This window comes from Bos mutus, chromosome 28 (assembly GCF_027580195.1).
Source record: "Bos mutus isolate GX-2022 chromosome 28, NWIPB_WYAK_1.1, whole genome shotgun sequence".
In the NCBI taxonomy this organism is placed as follows: domain Eukaryota; kingdom Metazoa; phylum Chordata; class Mammalia; order Artiodactyla; family Bovidae; genus Bos; species Bos mutus.
The window spans coordinates 12,871,308-12,888,808 of NC_091644.1; the positions used below are offsets into that span (position 1 = coordinate 12,871,308).

A 17,501-nucleotide genomic window follows, 5' to 3' on the forward strand; every position below is an offset into this window, starting at 1 on the left:
TGTCTGCATACCACATCCACATTCCCAGTGACCTCCTCTGCCCTGTGTCCCGTTTCCAGCTTGTAGAGACAAGTTTGTGTCCTTTTATCCACAAAACAGAGACCAAGCCCTTACACTTAACTCTCTTTCCGTATGCTAATTTTGATGATAACATTTGACTGTACTTTCTCCCTGGGCCAGTACTCAGTACAGACTTAGAATGCTGCTACTCAATTGCCAGGTCATCACATTTGATTTGCTGAATGAGTACTGTTTATTGAGATGAACTCATGTTTCTCTTTCTTCCCAATGTGTTTGGACATATTTCTTAATATGAAGTATCTCAGTTTTCACCATGTGACCTCACCCTGTTTTGCTGCTGTTTTATGTTGCATGAAGCACGACCAAATCCTCATCAATAGATGTTTTTTCCCCCCAACTTTTTGGGTTAATATTTGCAGTGTTGTTTTCTCAAAGACAGTATTCTTGAAAACATACTATTGAGATGCCTCTTTGTTCGTCTTCTCTAGAGTTGTTTTGTTCTGTGGTTGTAATCACTGCCATGTGTTTTTGTCTGTAATTGTTGTGTGTGTGTGTGTGTGTATCTATCTATCTGAAACTTTCCAAAATCAGATTCTTCTGTGATTTTCTTGAGTAGAGGTGGCTTCCTGTCAGTTTGGTATTATTGATATGATCCAACTGCAAGAAGTTACTGCGACACTTTGCATCTTCAAAGGTCCACAGTGGTGCACCTCTGCTGTTCACTTTTGGCCTTTGACCCCTTTTATCTTGTGGTGAGGCATGTCGTGATATAGGCATGACTTGTTCTGAAGTGTATCAGAAAGTGACACGGTTTGCTCCCAGAACCAAATATGCATCATGGTCCTTCCCAAACGAACTCTCTCTCCCATCGCATATGGCTACTGTTTTCCTTATGTGCAAAATAGATTTTAAAATGACATTTCTAAAATTACTGAGATGGATTCAGGCAAAACAAGTCCTTGCCCCTGTCACTGGCAGACCACAGAGGTGGTCATTTGAGTGTGACCAACTGGGAGCAATCTTTATTATGCTGTCTCTGTGTAAGTGAATTGGGCTCAAACATATTGAAGCATGGAATACTCACCGTGCCCTTACATATATTTTATAGGAAAAGTGCGTGTGTCTAGTTGTGTGGGACTCTAGCAGAATATATTTTAAACCCAAGAAAAAATGAAAAGTTCCAGAAAGTCAATAAGATTTGTGATTTGGGGTTTCTTTAGGCTGTTCCTGAACATAGCCCATAAACAGCAGGGCGACCACTGGTCAAAGTCCCACCCAATAGCAACCTCTGTGACCTTGTGTGGTCAGAAAGACCACCCCCCAGTGGCATGATTCATCTGGGCACAGTGTGAAATAAAGTGCTCGATGTCCTTATCTTTTTGCTCTAGTTCATGAAGTCCCATTAGCTTGCTAGACACAGATATAATTGCCATGTTATCAAGTACAAACTGTTTTCTCATGTGAGTGATATTTTTGTAATTGCTCAGGGAATGGTACGCTACACCTATCAAAACTGAGGGGAGGGAGGAGAGAAATACACACCTGTCATATTTATCCATAATGGATAAAAAGTTCACTTTAAAAAAATGTGTTTCAGTTGAATGACTAATCCTTGGTTGTCTCCAAAAATAGCAACCAAGTAAAGTTTATGATGATTGAAGAAGGGATAACTAGATGTTTCCCAGTTGTTATGCGTAAGTGGTGGAGAAAGGGAACAAATCATTTTGCTGTCAAGCCCCAAATCCCCAGGAGTGTGGTCACTCCTTTGATAGGCCCAACTGGTGAGAATTGCAGCTTGGTCTTTGGAAGAACATCTACGACTACGTTTCTCTTTATTAGAGAAGGAAAGAGACACTTCTGTAACTGAGGCCACTGCTTATGGTTTTCACTCATTCAAGAGAGTTGAAATGTGCCTATTGCAGGCAGGGCTTTAAGCTGATTACTAGGAGAAACTTCGGAGAAGATAATGGCACCTCACTCCAGTACTCTTGCCTGGAGAATCCCATGGACGGAGGAGCTTGGTAGGCTACAGTCCATGGGGTCACTAACAGTCAGACACAACTGAGCGATTTCACTTTCATTTTTCACTTTCATGCATTGGAGAAGGAAATGGCAACCCACTCCAGTGTTCTTGCCTGGAGAATCCCAGGGACGGGTGAGCCTGGTGGGCTGCCGTCTATAGGGTTGCACAGAGTCGGACACGACTGAAGCGACTTAGCAGCGGCAGCAGCAGCATGAGAAACTTGCTTATAGAAGTAAATAAAATAGGATTATGGTTTTCAGTCTTTTATTTAATTATGGTTTCCCTACAGAAAATAAATATTTGCTCCATAGGGTGTATAAGGAACCAAAAAATAAGTCTAGATACAAAACTAGGAAAAAGAGAGGGAGAGTAAGAACCCTTGGGGAAGGGATCACACCAGCCCTTTGCCTCCAGCTGTTACTGAATGTTTTCAGTTCAAATTAACAAGGTCATAGAAAAAAAGAGGATCATTTATAGTTTCTTGAATTAAGAAAAAATCCACCCCTGCCAAGAAGATGTCCCTATTGGAATTCTGCTAATTGATATTTAGGCTTTTTTTTCTTAGAGATTTTCTTGATTCTTCACATGGCACATCTTGAAGTTTATCTCTGATAAGCTAGTGAATTAGACAAAATTGGAGCAAAAGCCTGTTTTAAAGTGAGGCACAGGGAGGGAGACTTTTGGCAGCCATAAAAGCCAAACAAACTTAACATCTTTTGAGATCAAAGATCTTTGGAAAGATTTACATATTCCCATTAGAAGGTCAATAGCATATTCTAAGGGTAGCAAGCATTTGGCAGAAAAAAAAGTTACTTCTGTCTAGGATCCTTATCTTTTTATAGTTTCAAAGAGAGGAGGATTTAATGGATTTAAACTTTCTAGATTTGGAATGTGGATAGAAGACTCACTGTCTAAAATATCAAAAAGAGTAATAGACTTCCTTCAAGAGACTTTGAAACTTTGTACCCTTACACAGGAAGTATTATATGCAATGGTCCCCTGAAATCAGGGGCACGTGCTTCTTTACCAAACCCTTAAATCTATGAGTGGAATCCAGCACAACAAACTTCTTTGTGTATCTAGATTTCTTTCCTTCATTATTCTCGAGAGCTGAGCTCAGTCTTTTGATTCCCACCCAGAAGGCTGCCTTAGCCTGAGCAGGGTACTGCAAATGATGCAGCCTTGAATCTCACACAGAGATGATGTGAAGCCTCCCCTCCTGTCCAAAAGAGAACAAGAGGGCATCCTAGAATCACACAGTCAGTGATGCCCTTGGAGGTGCTTACAGTGCCTTACACAATCAGCCATGAGGTTTAAAGAACAGGGAGATACTCCACTGTGCAGCCAAAAGCCGGTCCAGATGAGCCCATCTCCAGATACGGCATGGGGATAAAAACGCTTTGGATATCTCAGTCAGTACAGAGCTCTTCCAGTACCAGTAAGATGCCTCCTAGGTAGCTTATTGGAGAAGGCGATGGCACCCAACTCCAGTACTCTTGTCTAGAAAATCCCATGGACAGAGGAGCCTGGTAGGCTGCAGTCCATGGGGTCACGAAGAGTCAGACATGACTGAGTGACTTCATTTTCACTTTTCACTTTCATGCATTGGAGAAGGAAATGGCAACCCACTCCAGTGTTCTTGCCTGGAGAATCCCAGGGACAGGGGAGCCTGATGGGCTGCCGTCTCAGGGGTTGCACAGAGTCGGACACGACTGAAGAGACTTAGCAGCAGCAGCAGCAGGTAGTTTATTAGCACCAAAGATCAAACGGAGAGCAGTGAGGCTCTGAGAGATTGTCTACCTCTTGTTTAGGTGCTGTCATTACCTTGCTTACTAATAATAGTGACCAAGTGTTAAGGACCTGCTTTGTGACCCCTCACTGAGGACATAGTATGTATGGTGTGTACTGTAATTCGCTTTGTGACACTGTAAGCTAGCAATTATTCCCCCATTTTACAGATGAGGAGAGTGAGGTTTATCAGCAGGTCCATGCCCAAGGCCAGGACCTGAGCTCGGCTGTCCAACACACACACCTGTTCCCTTAACCAACACAGGCATCGAAACTGAGATTTGAACACTAATGTACCTTCCATCAGTGCCCAAAAGCTTTCCTCTCCGCTGCACTGACGTGACTAAAGCAAGCTTGGAGGCTGTAATAAATTATCTCAACCTGCTGTCTCCAGAATGACAGTCCCAAATCCTCACTGTACGCCGATTCTTATTCACTGTTGCTAAAGAACAAAGGAAATGAAAAGAAACTTTCCATTGATAGGAACCATGACACAATGGGCTTGATCATTGGAGTACAATTAATGAAGCATATGATGAAAAAAAAAAAAGAAACAGGGTTTTGTGTGAGGCTTGTTTTGCTCCTATATGTCACCCAGACATTGATGAGTGTCAAATTTCCCCTTTTGAATTGCATTGTTAAAACTACGATAGGATTTCTTTTTCACTCAGAAGCTTTTACATCCTTATATGAATACACATCAAAATGTAGGCTTATTCAACTTCAAGAAATTAGTTCCTTTAAACTCCAGAAGGACTCAGAATTTTCATGTATATTCCTGTATATTATTCTGGAGTGTACAGTTCTTCTCCCTATAATAACTTTATATAATTATGGCCAAGGTATTTTGGTATGAAGTTCTATGTTCCATTCTACAGGGCCAGCTAAAGTAATGATTTCATTAAAAATGAAATACATTTTTGGCTTTTTCTGCAATAATAAATAAAAAAAGCTAATATACATTAGCTTTCTATGCATCATCTCCCTTAATCCTTTAAAAAAAAGTAAAGCAGACTATGCTTATCTTCATCTTGTATGTGAGGAAGTTGAGTTCTAGGGAGGATTAGTAACTTGCCCAAAGTCAGACAGTAACTGAATGGTGGGGTTGGAATTTGGACCCAATTTCTTATTGTAGAACTAGGGCACAGAAGAACTGCCATACAGCACAGTCATGAGGATAAGAAAGTGCAAAATCCAGCCTTCTGCTTTTCTAAAACATCCCGTTTGCTTGACTTTGAAACAGGGACCCATTGAAACTGTGATAAGCTCTGACTGTCTTCCTCTATAATGGTGAAAAGTCAGAGGGCTGCTAACCCAAGGTGAAGAGGGGTTGACGGGTGTGTTCAGGAGGTGCCTGTATGGAGCTCCTGCCCCTCGCAAACTGCACTTTAGTGTGACCTGCTGCTTCCTGGCTTGTGAGGAATCTCACTGTTGCCTGTGGTTCTAGGGCAGAACCCTCAAATCTTCAGATGCTTGCTGTCATTCAGTGTTAATCACAGTGATCTCACAGGATCGATTTCCTCCTGTCAGGTCTTGTTATTGGTAATAATCGATGCTTCTGTGACTGCAAACATTTTGCAATAATGACCTGCTCTGAGTTCTCCAAAGAGAACAAAAGTTCACCTGGGTCCTTCCTGTCTTGCTACAGATGCATTACTGTGCTAGCCATGGCGCTCTTCTGGAATGGTTTTACCAGCAGTAAAAGATGACGTCTTAAATGCCATCCTCCGTTTTGATTGTCTTAGACAGTGGAGGAGTTCCTTTAACCTGATTCCAGACATATATTACTAAACACCAACTTTTCAGATCAAAAAAATAACTCTGTGGTATCCAGTGCTGCGTTTACAATGCCTCAATTCTGTGTCCCTTAAGCTCAAAGCCTCATCTCAGTCTCTGTGCAAAATAGTCTGTATTCTGCTTTTGGTCTGAAGACAGTTAAGTTTGTTTGTTTCATCCATTTATTAGATTAGGATACATTTATCTCTTCTGTCAGTCCAAACACAGTTTGGTCAGCTAATCTATTTATACCACTTTGAAGTAGGACAGTGTATATTTAGGTTTATACTTCCCTCACGGGGTAAGTTTTTTTAGGGATAATTTGCATTTGTTTTTTCTAATTACAAGTTGGCCCCAATCAGGATATACTAGACACATACATTATTCAAACACTCCCATACATTTTTGTAAACAGCAGACTGGAATCATTAAGTATTTCCAACTGCTGGCATTTTTTTTTTCTCATTGTCAGGGTAGATGCAATTCTTTCTACCCAGGCTGCACATGGAATCCACTTCCAGGTCCGTATCAGTGTTATGCAGATATTCTGATTGCTTCTACATTGGTTACAGGCATCCCGTACCATTCCCTGCAGTAATATGTGGTGTGTATACATGTATGTTTCTGTATGCATATAGGGGTCCCATTAATACCCTGCCTTCGAATGGAAAATCAGTGTAGCCATAGCTCTGTTAGACTAATAACACTCAACACTGACCATCAACTGTAATTTCCAAAACAATACATGATTAGGAACTTTGCCTCAAACCAGAAGCCCATGGCAATCCCATTGTACAAACTCAGCCCTAAAATCTGGATTTGCTTTGATATCTGCAACTGGGAGTATGCCAGCCTGGGAACCTGGCAGCAGAACTTTATGATGGCATCGTCCAATTAAATGTGTAGGGCCATGGAGATCAGGCTCTAGACAAAATCTTTGGGGAAAGCATTAGACTAGTGGGCCCCCTATAAAGTTAACAATATGGTGTAGTCTTTAAGGTTTTCTTCAGAACATGACCTCATAACTATGTCTTTTTTGTTTGTTCTTGTTTCACTGAGCAGTATATTAATTAATCCTGGAAACCATCTTAAGATCCAAGAAGGTACTTTAGGATTTTTCATCGCAAGTGATGCCAAAGAAGTTAAAAGGTAAGAGTTTATTTTCACTTGCCTTCCTTTTTGGCTCAGCTGTACCTATCTCCATGCACTGAGTTATGCTTTCAATGTGTACTGGGCCCTAACCCCAGAAGTGCTTAACATGTCTATTTCCATCAAATGGTGCTGAACCTTAGGAAAAAGGGATTGTGCTTTGACATGCTTCCCCATGGGCTCCTCATCACACAACGAGTTCCCTACCTTTGAATTAGAATAATAACATTTTAGACCTAGGAGACCCTAGATACCTGGTCCTGCATTTTCCAAGTGAAGAAGCTGAGTCTCAGGGAGATTAAGCGATTGTTCAAGATCATCCTAATTCCTGATGACCCAGGACAACATAGGAAAATGGCCCCTCATCTAGTGCTCTTAACATTATCCAGGCAAATTTACTCGAGAAGTCTCTATTTTCTACTCTAAGTGTCAAATGGAATCTCAAAAAAGTTTGGATTAATTTCAGATGAAATGCCAAACTGGCTATATTTCTATTGGTGGCCTTTCTAGATAAGTGGCTGACTTTGTCAGGTTTAATTCTTAAGCCTCTGTAGGTACAGTCCAGGATTTCATTGGCCTCAATGTTTCATGACACTTTTGTTCATATTCTCAAACCTGTTTAAACAGCCCAGGAAATCATAGGACTTTCTGCAGAATACCATGGAGTGTTATTATATTTGATTCTAGCCTGTGAACTAGAAAAAATTTACTAATAGAAAAATGTGACTCAGAAGGTCAGAAAGGTCACTCAGCTCAAGGACAATGTTACATAAAATATCTTAAATAAATGATGAATTGTTCAGGTGTCATTTTTATATTAAGCCTGTTGTCTTCACTGGGCTTCCCAGGAGCTCAGTGGCAAAGAATCTGCCTGCCAAAGCAGGAGACACAGGTTTGACCCCTGGATTGGGAAAATCTCCTGGAGGAGGAAATAGCAACCCACTCCAGTATTCTTGCCTATAACAGTCCCATGGACAGAGGAGCCTGGTGATCTACAGTCCATAGGATCACAAAGAGTCAGAAACGACTTAGCAACTGAACATAAGAACATTGTCTTCACCCAGTGAGCTCCTATTCAAAGCCAGGCTGATGCTGGGTATTGTACAGTCTTTGCTGCTAGTCCTCAAAATAACCTGGTGAGGTTGGTCTTCTGAAACTCTCCAGGCTTCAGTTTCCTCATCTGTGAAATCGAGACAAATGATTTGTACAAGGGCATGCAGCATATAAGCAAGTGGCAGAGCCCAACTGGAACTGATCTTTCCTTTTCTAAGGACATTTTTGACCACAGTTAGAAACACTAGTGAATTTGTATGCAGAGTTCCGTGTGCGCCAGCTGTGTTCTAAGTTGCAGACACCAGACGTTGATGAACTCATTTAATCCTCTCAACAGACTGTGAGACAGGGAGCATTGCTACTGCCATTTACATGTGAGGAAACTGAGGCACAGATTAGTAAATTAACTCGCCCAAAGCCACATGGCTACTGAGTCATAGGGCCAGGGTTTAAAACCAGGAAGTCCCATTCCAGAGCTTACATTCTTATTTGCCAAGAGGTGAATCTGCCATGCTGAGCACAGACCTATGAGATTTGACAACTGACACTTATTTTCTTCCTCTTCATCCCCTCTTAAAAACTAGCCCTGCTAGTTATAAAAGCTTTTAGGGGGACTTCTCTGGTGGATCAGTGATTAAGACTCCATGCTCCCAATGCAGGGGGCATGGGTTCAATCCCAGGTTGGGGAATTAAGATATCCTGTGTATCTTGTGGTACAGCCAAAAAAAAAAAAAGCTCAGAAAAAAAAAAAAAAAAAAAAAAGGGGTGTAGAAGCTAAAGAAAAAACTCCTTGAGACTGAGGTATCTAATGACTTAAATTTACTTCTGCAAATTTGGACAGGATTGTCATTATTCAGGTGAAAGAGGAAAAGCTCCTTATCCAGTTCATAGAGCTTCTCCTTTTCCAGGAGTACCCCCCAAACTGGGGTCACCTGTGAGAGGAAAGCGAGGCTAACTGGGACTGAAGCCCCTCCAGGTCTCCTGGGAGAGAAGGTTGATCCCTTGACCAGACACAAGACACAAAAGCTGGAAACAGTGCTCAGCATGCATAGGGGCTGGGGGCACAAGTGTACAAGTGATCCCATGGGCCTCCCAGATAGCAAATCTAACATGAAGCTCCTATTCGTGTAATTCTATTTCCCATTACATCTCTCACTAATGAATGTCACAAATACCAGGCAGTCCAAAAAGCAAATTACCTCCTGTGTTAGGGAGTACAATATGTCTCATTTCAGTGCTTTATGGTGTTTCCAAATACATGCTGACACAATCAGCCTCAACACCAGCCTGTAATTTTCCGTGGTGTGTGATGTGTCAAGAGCAAATGCTGTCAGTTAGGGATTGAAAACCACAGAAAGGACATTGGAGGTTTGCAGGAAACTAAACAAGTTTGCTAAAATGGAAAAGTAGATTATGATGATCTAGTATTGAGTTTGCACCCTCAGTTGCAAAAAAAGTGTTGGGAAAAAGTTAATGGATTGTAGCTCAGAGAAACTTTCAGATGCAGTGCTTTAGGAAAAGAGGGGTGAAACCCTCTGAGCATTATCTTACTCCTTCATTCATCAAACATCTGCAGGTCGCTCACTTTTGAGAACACTCTGTACTAGGTGCCAGGGAAGCAGTGGTGAACAGTGGGGAGGAGACACTGCTTTCATGGGCTCACAATCTAGGGAGGAGAGAATTGCAGTTTTGTTTGTTCATGTTGCAAAGAATTAATGCAACTGTCACTGATTTAGATTGCGGGTAAGTGATGGTTCATGGAAAAAGCAAGAGAGTTCCAGGAAAACATCTATTTCTGTTTTATTAACTATGCCAAAGCCTTTGACTTTGTGGATCACAATAAACTGTGGAAAATTCTGAAAGAGATGGGAATACCAGACCATCTGACCTGCCTCTTGAGAAATCTGTATGCAGGTCAGGAAGCAACAGTTAGAACTGGACATGGAACAACAGACTGGTTCCAAATAGGAAAAGGAGTACATCAAGACTGTATATTGTCACCCTGCTTATTTAACTTATATGCAGTGTACATCATGAGAAACGCTGGACTGGAGGAAGCACAAGCTGGAATCAAGATTGCCGGGAGAAATATCAATAACCTCAGATATGCAGATAATACCACCCTTATGGCAGAAAGTGAAGAGGAACTAAATAGCCTCTTGATGAATGTGAAAGTGGAGAGTGAAAAAGTTGACTTAAAGCTCAACATTCAGAAAACAAAGATCATGGCATCTGGTCCCATCATTTCATGGGAAATAGGTGAGGAAACAGTGGAAACAGTGTCAGACTTTTTGGGCTCCCAAATCACTGCAGATGGTGATTGTAGCCATGAAATTAAAAGATACTTACTCCTTGGAAGGAAAGTTATGACCAACCTAGATAGCATATTCAAGAACAGAGACATTACTTTGCCAACAAAGGTCCATCTAGTCAAGGCTATGGTTTTTCCAGTGGTCATGTATGGATATGAGAGTTGGACTGTGAAGAAAGCTGAGCACCGAAGAATTGATGCTTTTGAACTGTGGTGTTGGAGAAGACTCTTGGGAGTCCCTTGGACTACAGGGAGATCCAGCCAGTCCATTCTAAAGGAGATCAGTCCTGGGTGTTCATTGGAAGGACTGATGCTAAAGCCAAAACTCCAGTACTTTGGCCACCTCATGCGAAGAGTTGGCTCATTGGAAAAGACTCATGCTGGGAGGGATTGGGGGCAGGAGGAGAAGGGGATGACAGAGGATGAGATGGCTGGATGGCATCCCTGACTCGATGGACATGAGTTTGAGTGAACTCCGGGAGTTGGTGATGGACAGGGAGGCCTGGTGTGCTGTGATTCATGGGGTCACAAAGAGTCGGACATGACTGAGTGACTGAACTGGACTGAACTGAACTGAACTGAACTGAAGTGATGGCTGCTCTGAGGGAGAGATATATGAGCAGAGATGGAGGTGATGACAAAGAATCCATTGAACAGGGATCAGAAAGGAAGAGGAGACATGGTGGTAACAATTTTGTCATGTTTAGGGAACTGAGGGGGTGAGATGAGGTTAGAGGGAACAGCAGGGGCTGGTTTCCATAGGACTTTATACAGAGGCTGTGTTATTACATGGAATCATGGATGGTCTTAAGCTGGAGATGATGTATTAAAAGGTGTTTCTATCTGCATGGTAGAGAATGGGAGGTAGTGGGAGTAGGGGAGAGGAGGCCCATGGACTTGGGGGCTGCTGCAAGAGGTGAGTAGAGGTGGAAAGAAGTAAGACCAACTCAGAATACATTTTACAGAGTCTGTAGGACCCTCTGATGAACTGAATATAAGAAAGGGGGGAAAAGAGGAATCAAGAATGGAGCCTAGATCTGGAGCTTACACTGTTTGGGGGAATGATGGCTCCATCTTACCGAGATAGGGTAAATTGGGGAAGGAGCAAATTCTGGGTGGTAGGAAATCAAGAATTCTATCTAGACTAGGATAAGCAGGCAATACACACTAAACATACACATGGAGATGTCATACAGCCAGTGGGACCTAAGATTCTGGCATTCTGGGAAAAAGTGAGGGCTGGAGATGTACATTTGGGTGGCTGCTGTTTCAGTGAGGGTCCTGGCAAGAAACAAATGACATGCTTAAATGGGAAAAGGGAGGCGAGTTTTATGAAGGGACCATGTAAAGCTATGGGCACAGAGTTAAGGAAAACTAGCAAGGGATGACAAAGCACACCAGCGCTCACAACAGACGGGAGCCACTCTTAGCCCTGGATCTGGAGACTCAAAGGAGGGCTGTCAGAATGTGGAGAGAAAGGTTGCAGTGTAGGAAACACTGCTTGGCAGGAGCCGGGTCCTTCAGTAAAGGAATCTCATCACTGCCAATTCCTACCACTTTTCACCCTCCAGTCTCCTGCCGGCCCCTCCCATTGGCCAAACACAACAGGAAACCTGAGGACAAGGAGACCCTAAAGGCCAGCTTTGCAGGATGCAGATCTCGTCTTGGTGATGGATAGGGCAAGGTCACCAACTGGAGAAGGGGTGGGTGAGAAGGAGAGGGAGTGGCGAGAAAGTTGACAGGGAGGAGGAGGTCCGAGGCAGGGGATCCCGAGAAGTGTGTAAAGACCCCTGGCATGCACAACCATGGATTTAAAGCGAAATCAGTTGGCATAGAGGTGTGTTCCTTTCCCCAGCAAGGCTCAGCTGCTTGAGTACAGGTGTACGGAGCGCCAGGGCTTTGCCAGGTAAGCATGGAAGGCAGAGATGGGTGGGGAAGTGCAGAGAAGTGCCTCTTAGCAAGAATCAGCTGGAGCTTAGATACTCTGCCCTGGGTTGGGGGTAGTGCATCTCCAGGTCACCACAGGCCCCTCCACCCCCATTTTACTCATTAAGTTTACATGTCTGGCCCTTTGCATATTTCATTTTCAGAATCCAGCTTTAATTCATGAAATAATCATACTTTACCTTTTTAGTCATCTATTCAGACCCATCCATTGTCTCACCATCTCTTTAGTGGAGATGTGTTAAGACCTTGGGCTCTAGCACTTGACTGTGTGAGTTTGAATCTGCTACTCTTTTCTTTGTGACCTTGGACAGGCCACTTAAACTCTCTGTGCTTCAGTTTCCTTATCTGTAATTCAGAGATAATCATATCTCTTTCAAAGGATTGTTTGAGAATCAAATATGTTAATGTGTTAATACTTATGCTTAAAACAGCTCCTGGGCTATAATCTGTGCTCTATAAATGCATTTTTGTTACAATTATTATTATGTGTAGAGACATCAAATGGGGGAGAAAATGTCCAAGGGAAGTGAAAGAAAAATTGCTTCCTCCTTTCCTGTCCTTCCCCTTTCAGGGCAAGTCATCACTGATTGGGTTCTTAGCCACACTGTCACTCAGGCAAGCAGTCAGCTACCTTTTGTTTTTTGCAAGATGGTTGAGAACTGGCATTTTAAGCAGTGGCTGAGCTGCTAAGGTAGAAAGAGCTTTGGGCTTGACTTTAGAAGTCCTGGAGTTGGCTAAGGTCTAGACAGGATGACTTTGGGCAGATCATGACAACCTCCTCGATTTACAGATGAGGACCCTGAGTCCCAGGGACTTCAGCTGCAAGATCTACACAATCTCTTCCAGATCCCAAAGTCTTAAAGTTGGTTTCCAGCCAGTGCCAAACATAAATGAAGTCCTATGAAAAACAAAAAGGAACCGAGAATAACATGGTCAAGAAATGTGTTTCTTTCTTTATAGCCTAGGTCAAGGAAGGACCATGTTTATCCTTGGCATTCAGTTGCATGTTGGGAGTGATGAAGGTGGTGAGCCAGAAATTTTGTTAGTCTCCTTATTCAGAAGGTTGTTCCGGTGAATTTTATCACTGTCACAGTACCCACCCCCCTCCCCAGTACTGAAAGGATACAGGCCCCCAGTGCTGTTTTTCCAGGCCCTGTACATTTTAAACAGTGCCCCAGTGACCTTGCTTTGTCTCATCCAGAATATATCTCCAGCACAGCCAATGCACCTTGTAATCACATATTGACACTTGAGTCACACGAGGGGATTTTCTTGTTGATTGCTGCCTGTGGGTCACCTTTCTACCCAGGTTTAGTCCTCTACCCTAACCCTATAACACCCTCTGCCCAACCCATCCCTGGGGTCAAGTGAACTGTGCTCCTTAGTAAGAAGAAAACCTTCACTGATGTAGTATTCTCAGGTCCGGAGAGTGTGGGAGTGGGTCTGGCCTGTTTGGGAGTAAATATGGGCTATGAAATCCCAGAAGGAATTTGACAGAGGACCCCCATGACTTTCCCTTCTTCTTCAATTTCTTGCTTACCTTGGCTGACAAGAGATCGTGCTTTCAACTATCAGTGACAAGGCTGATATTTTTATTTGACTGAGGAAAGTCATCCTTGTGCCCTTTTAATACCTCTTTGATCAGACCATGAGGATGTCAGGGATGTATTAAACCTCCGACCGAGGGCCCAGAGCTGGTTGCCCAGTGTTCTGATGAGTGGCATTGAGGGCTGTTCTCGAAAATGCAAGCAGGGAGGGCAGACATGGTGTGTCACGTCAGCAAACCCTCTCCCAGCTCCTTTTCAAATAAAAGTTTATGAAAAGAAGCACTAACTCAAATTGCAGAATCCTGTGTTTGAAGTAAATGGTCTTGCAACAAACATTTCCGTCTATGAATGTCTAAACCTTTCAGAAGATTAAAGGAAATTAGTGCTGGCGTGTTTCATTAATTTGGCACCGTGGTGGAGGAAATGTGGTCCTCATTTCACTTGGGTGGATTATGAAATGTGTCAGTTTTTCCATTCTCTCTCTCCAGGGCATTTTTTTACTGCAAGGCCTGTCATGATGACATCACGGATCCCAAAAGGATAAAAAAATGCGGCTGCAAACGGCGTAAGTAGTGTTTCTTTCCCCTCCCCTCCCTCTCTCCTTCCTCTTTCCCCCCAATTCATTTCCCTTCTCCTTTCCTTTTTAAAGAAACACTAAACATCAAGAGAGTTCTTGAATATGTTTATGTTTCACCCCACAGTTTAAAGAGACATGAAATACATTCTCGTCCTCACTTGATCAGAGCAGAGGATGGAAAATCGCCACCATCAACACCTCGGTGTGAGCCTCACGCCTAATCCCCACTTCTTGACTCTAAAGGGATGCCTAGGTAGCTGTGTCCATCAAACACAGTAAATGCGATCTAGGTTTGAGACGGCGGGCAGCCGAGGCCCTGGAGGAGGGAGCGTTTTCGCATGGTGATTTTCAGTGGACTAGGGGCTGTCAAGTGTAAAGGTGGCTGTGCTAGGGCTGAAGGGAAACTGAGTCTGAGGGTTTGGGAGATGACTCTCTTTCCACTTGGGATCCTTGCTGGATTGGTTACCAGAGGTCAGAGTTTTCAGTTGCGATACCCTCAGACTGGCCTAAGGGAAGAACTTGGTCATCATCACCACTGGACTTTACATACCATTGCCTGGTGACCAAACCTCAAACACCACTGCTCTTCGAGATGGGTTAGGTTGGGCTCGACAGCTGCTGGCCTATCTTGTCTCAAACTCCTTACAAAGCAGCCAGTGGGACTTCTTGAGGATATGGTAAATCAGGAATGGTGGATGGTGAACTCTTGACCTAAAGCATTAGGACATCAAGTAAAGCTTGCAGTCATTACGTTGCATTGTCTAGTAGAAGTTGTTCACAACCCTGGAGAAAACAGTAATAGTGATTCCTTCCTTCCCGTGGTGTTTTTCATGTTTCTTGAGCTCTTTACGATCATTATTATCTTTGATCTTCAGCATAACCTTGCGTAGTTGTCAGCGGGTATGATTAATCTCATTTTACAGAAAGAGGAAAGTGAGGCACCAAGTTTAGTGGGAGGATGAGATTGATGAGATCACACAGATCCGACAGACAGGGGTTCAGGCTCAGCTGAAGACTCCTCTTGATGCTGTTCCCTAGTCTTTTTAGTAAGAGAGAAGGGCAAGGTGAGTGATCTTGGATCTGCAGAGTAAGAACCCAATGATAAAAGGTCACCCACAAAATACTTTTTCACAAGCACACACATGGGCTTGTGTCAGTCTTGTGGCAAATGCTCATGGGAAGCACTCTCTGTCTAGAGAAGTTTCTTCAGAAATATTCTAGGGCTGATTCACAAGCCTGGGGCAGCTTTGCTCCACGGACTTAACACATGGTCTGCTTTACCCATCTCTGAGACCTCACCATGCAGAGTATCCATACCTCTAACTTCTTGGGGCCTAAGAATGCTCTAATTCTGGCAGCCTACCAGGAAGAGCATCTAAAATCCTGTAAAGACGCAGAACAAACTCACTTCTCATCCAGTCCCCCACACTCCATAACTCAAAAGGCCCTTCTCACTGGGCAGTGCACCCACTCAGCTCAGCTCGGTTGGTTGGAAACATAGAAACAGAGCTCAGTTGACCAGGCATCGCCTGGATCACTTCCATCAGAAGGAATACAACATCCAAAGGCAGAAGTACATGGGAGAGAAACAAGTATGATAGGATGAACCCTTGTCAGAAAACCCTTGTAGTGAAGGGGTTTGGGGAATGCAGGAGAGTATTAATGCCAATAACCCTTAACCAGATACTTGCCAGAGAATCTGGCCCCATGGGGTATCAGTGAAATGGCAAGACTCCCTTCACTTGTTGGTCAGTCATTCACATGTGTTTGAGTGCCTTCTTTGTGCAAGGCACTACTCTTGGAGGCAGGGAGGGAGCAGTGAATAAGACAGTCCCTGCCCTCCTGGAGTCTTCACTCTAGTGAATGGAGATAAGCAGTGAGCATAGAAATAATTAAATACCTTCAGAGAGAGACAAGTGCTCTGAAGAGAGAGAAGACTGCCTGAGAGAGTGAGGGATCTTGTAGGGGAATGCTGCTTTAGCCAGAAAGGTCTGGAAGGTGTTCTTTGGGAGATGATGCTGAAGCTGAGATCCAGTCCAGGTAAACAGCATGGGCAGAGGCAGGGATAAGTTGGTTGTGTTTGAGTAAAGGCAGGAAGGCCAATGAGGCTGGTGGGGTTGGGGAGAGGTTGGTAGGAGATGAGGTCAGGCAGGGCCCATGGGAAGAAACTTGGGTTTTAGTCCTATAATAAATACAGCCATTGCAAGAGTTTAAGCAAGTTAATGATATCATCAATTCTTGTTTTAAAGAATCTCCCTGGTGACTAGACAGAGAACAGGCTCTAGGGAGGCGAGAATGGAAATGGCAGGGAATGACTCCTGCTTGGATGCTGACTCCATGTTCCTCACTGGGCACTGACGTGGAACCCAGCAATCAGGTTTTTAAGTCCCTGGAAATGAGAGTTTGGCCTCTAAGATATTTTTCCATCTTGATTCCAGGCAAGCAAGCGGCCACTGACTTTAGCTTCCTCCTGGAGAGAGAGGGACGTAATTGTTTGAAATAATTCTACTCTCATTACCTTTAACATTGGTTCAGCTAGTGAATCGAATGATCTCCCATCCTACAGGGCAGCACTGCTGCTAATTCCTAAGTCACTTCAGTCGTGTCCAACTCTGTGGGACCCCATAGACGGCAGTCCACCAGGCTCCCCCGTGCCTGGGATTCTCTAGGCAAGAACACTGGAGTGGGTTGCCGTTTCCTTCTACAAAAGGACTGTCCCTGCAGAGCCAAGCAGTGAGATAGGACCTCGCTCCCTCTCTCTGTACCCTTCTCCCCTTCTGGGCCTCATGGAGGCCTTCAGCTGTGAGGCTAATGCTTGCTAACAGTCAGAACTGTTCACATATCATTCTTCCTCATTAAAAGGCCATAGCAGCCTGTGTTACAGAGGGTGGGATGCAGATGCATATGTGAGCAGGGTGGTTAGAATAAAATGAATGATTAAACTTGAACTTCCCTGGGCATGCTGGGCAGGTTAGGAAATTGGGGAAGATAGGGTTGCCAAGAAACTTTTGTTAGAAGGAGCTAGAAGTTTTAATAATGCATGCAAGTCGGGTGGTTTCCTGCCTTTGAACACACATTGCCTGTAACCCTAAATTGGAGAGGGCAGCACGACCCACGCTCCGTTGTCCAAACCTGGTAGGCCAAGTATTAACAATTCATCCTGGAATGATATGTCTCTGGGAGGGCAGAGCTGATGACATCCCTGGATTTTATTGTTTTCTAACCCTCCCCTCCCAACCTCGCTTTTCCCTTTCTAAATCTTCCCATCCCATCCCCAACATCCCCATTCACCTTCATTCAGTCTTAAAT

General features: G+C 43.6%; 1 protein-coding gene across 13 annotated transcripts in view; it reads left to right on the forward strand.

The window, feature by feature from the left end:
• KCNMA1 (potassium calcium-activated channel subfamily M alpha 1) overlaps positions 1–17,501 on the forward strand; it is a 780,456-nt gene that overhangs the window by 609,354 nt on the left and 153,601 nt on the right. For all 13 annotated transcript variants that reach the window (XM_070364783.1, XM_070364784.1, XM_070364782.1 and 10 more), the window contains exons 17-18: positions 6,671–6,757; positions 14,104–14,180. In XM_070364783.1, the coding sequence (XP_070220884.1) occupies positions 6,671–6,757; positions 14,104–14,180 (164 nt within the window). The remainder of the gene's footprint in view (positions 1–6,670; positions 6,758–14,103; positions 14,181–17,501) is intronic.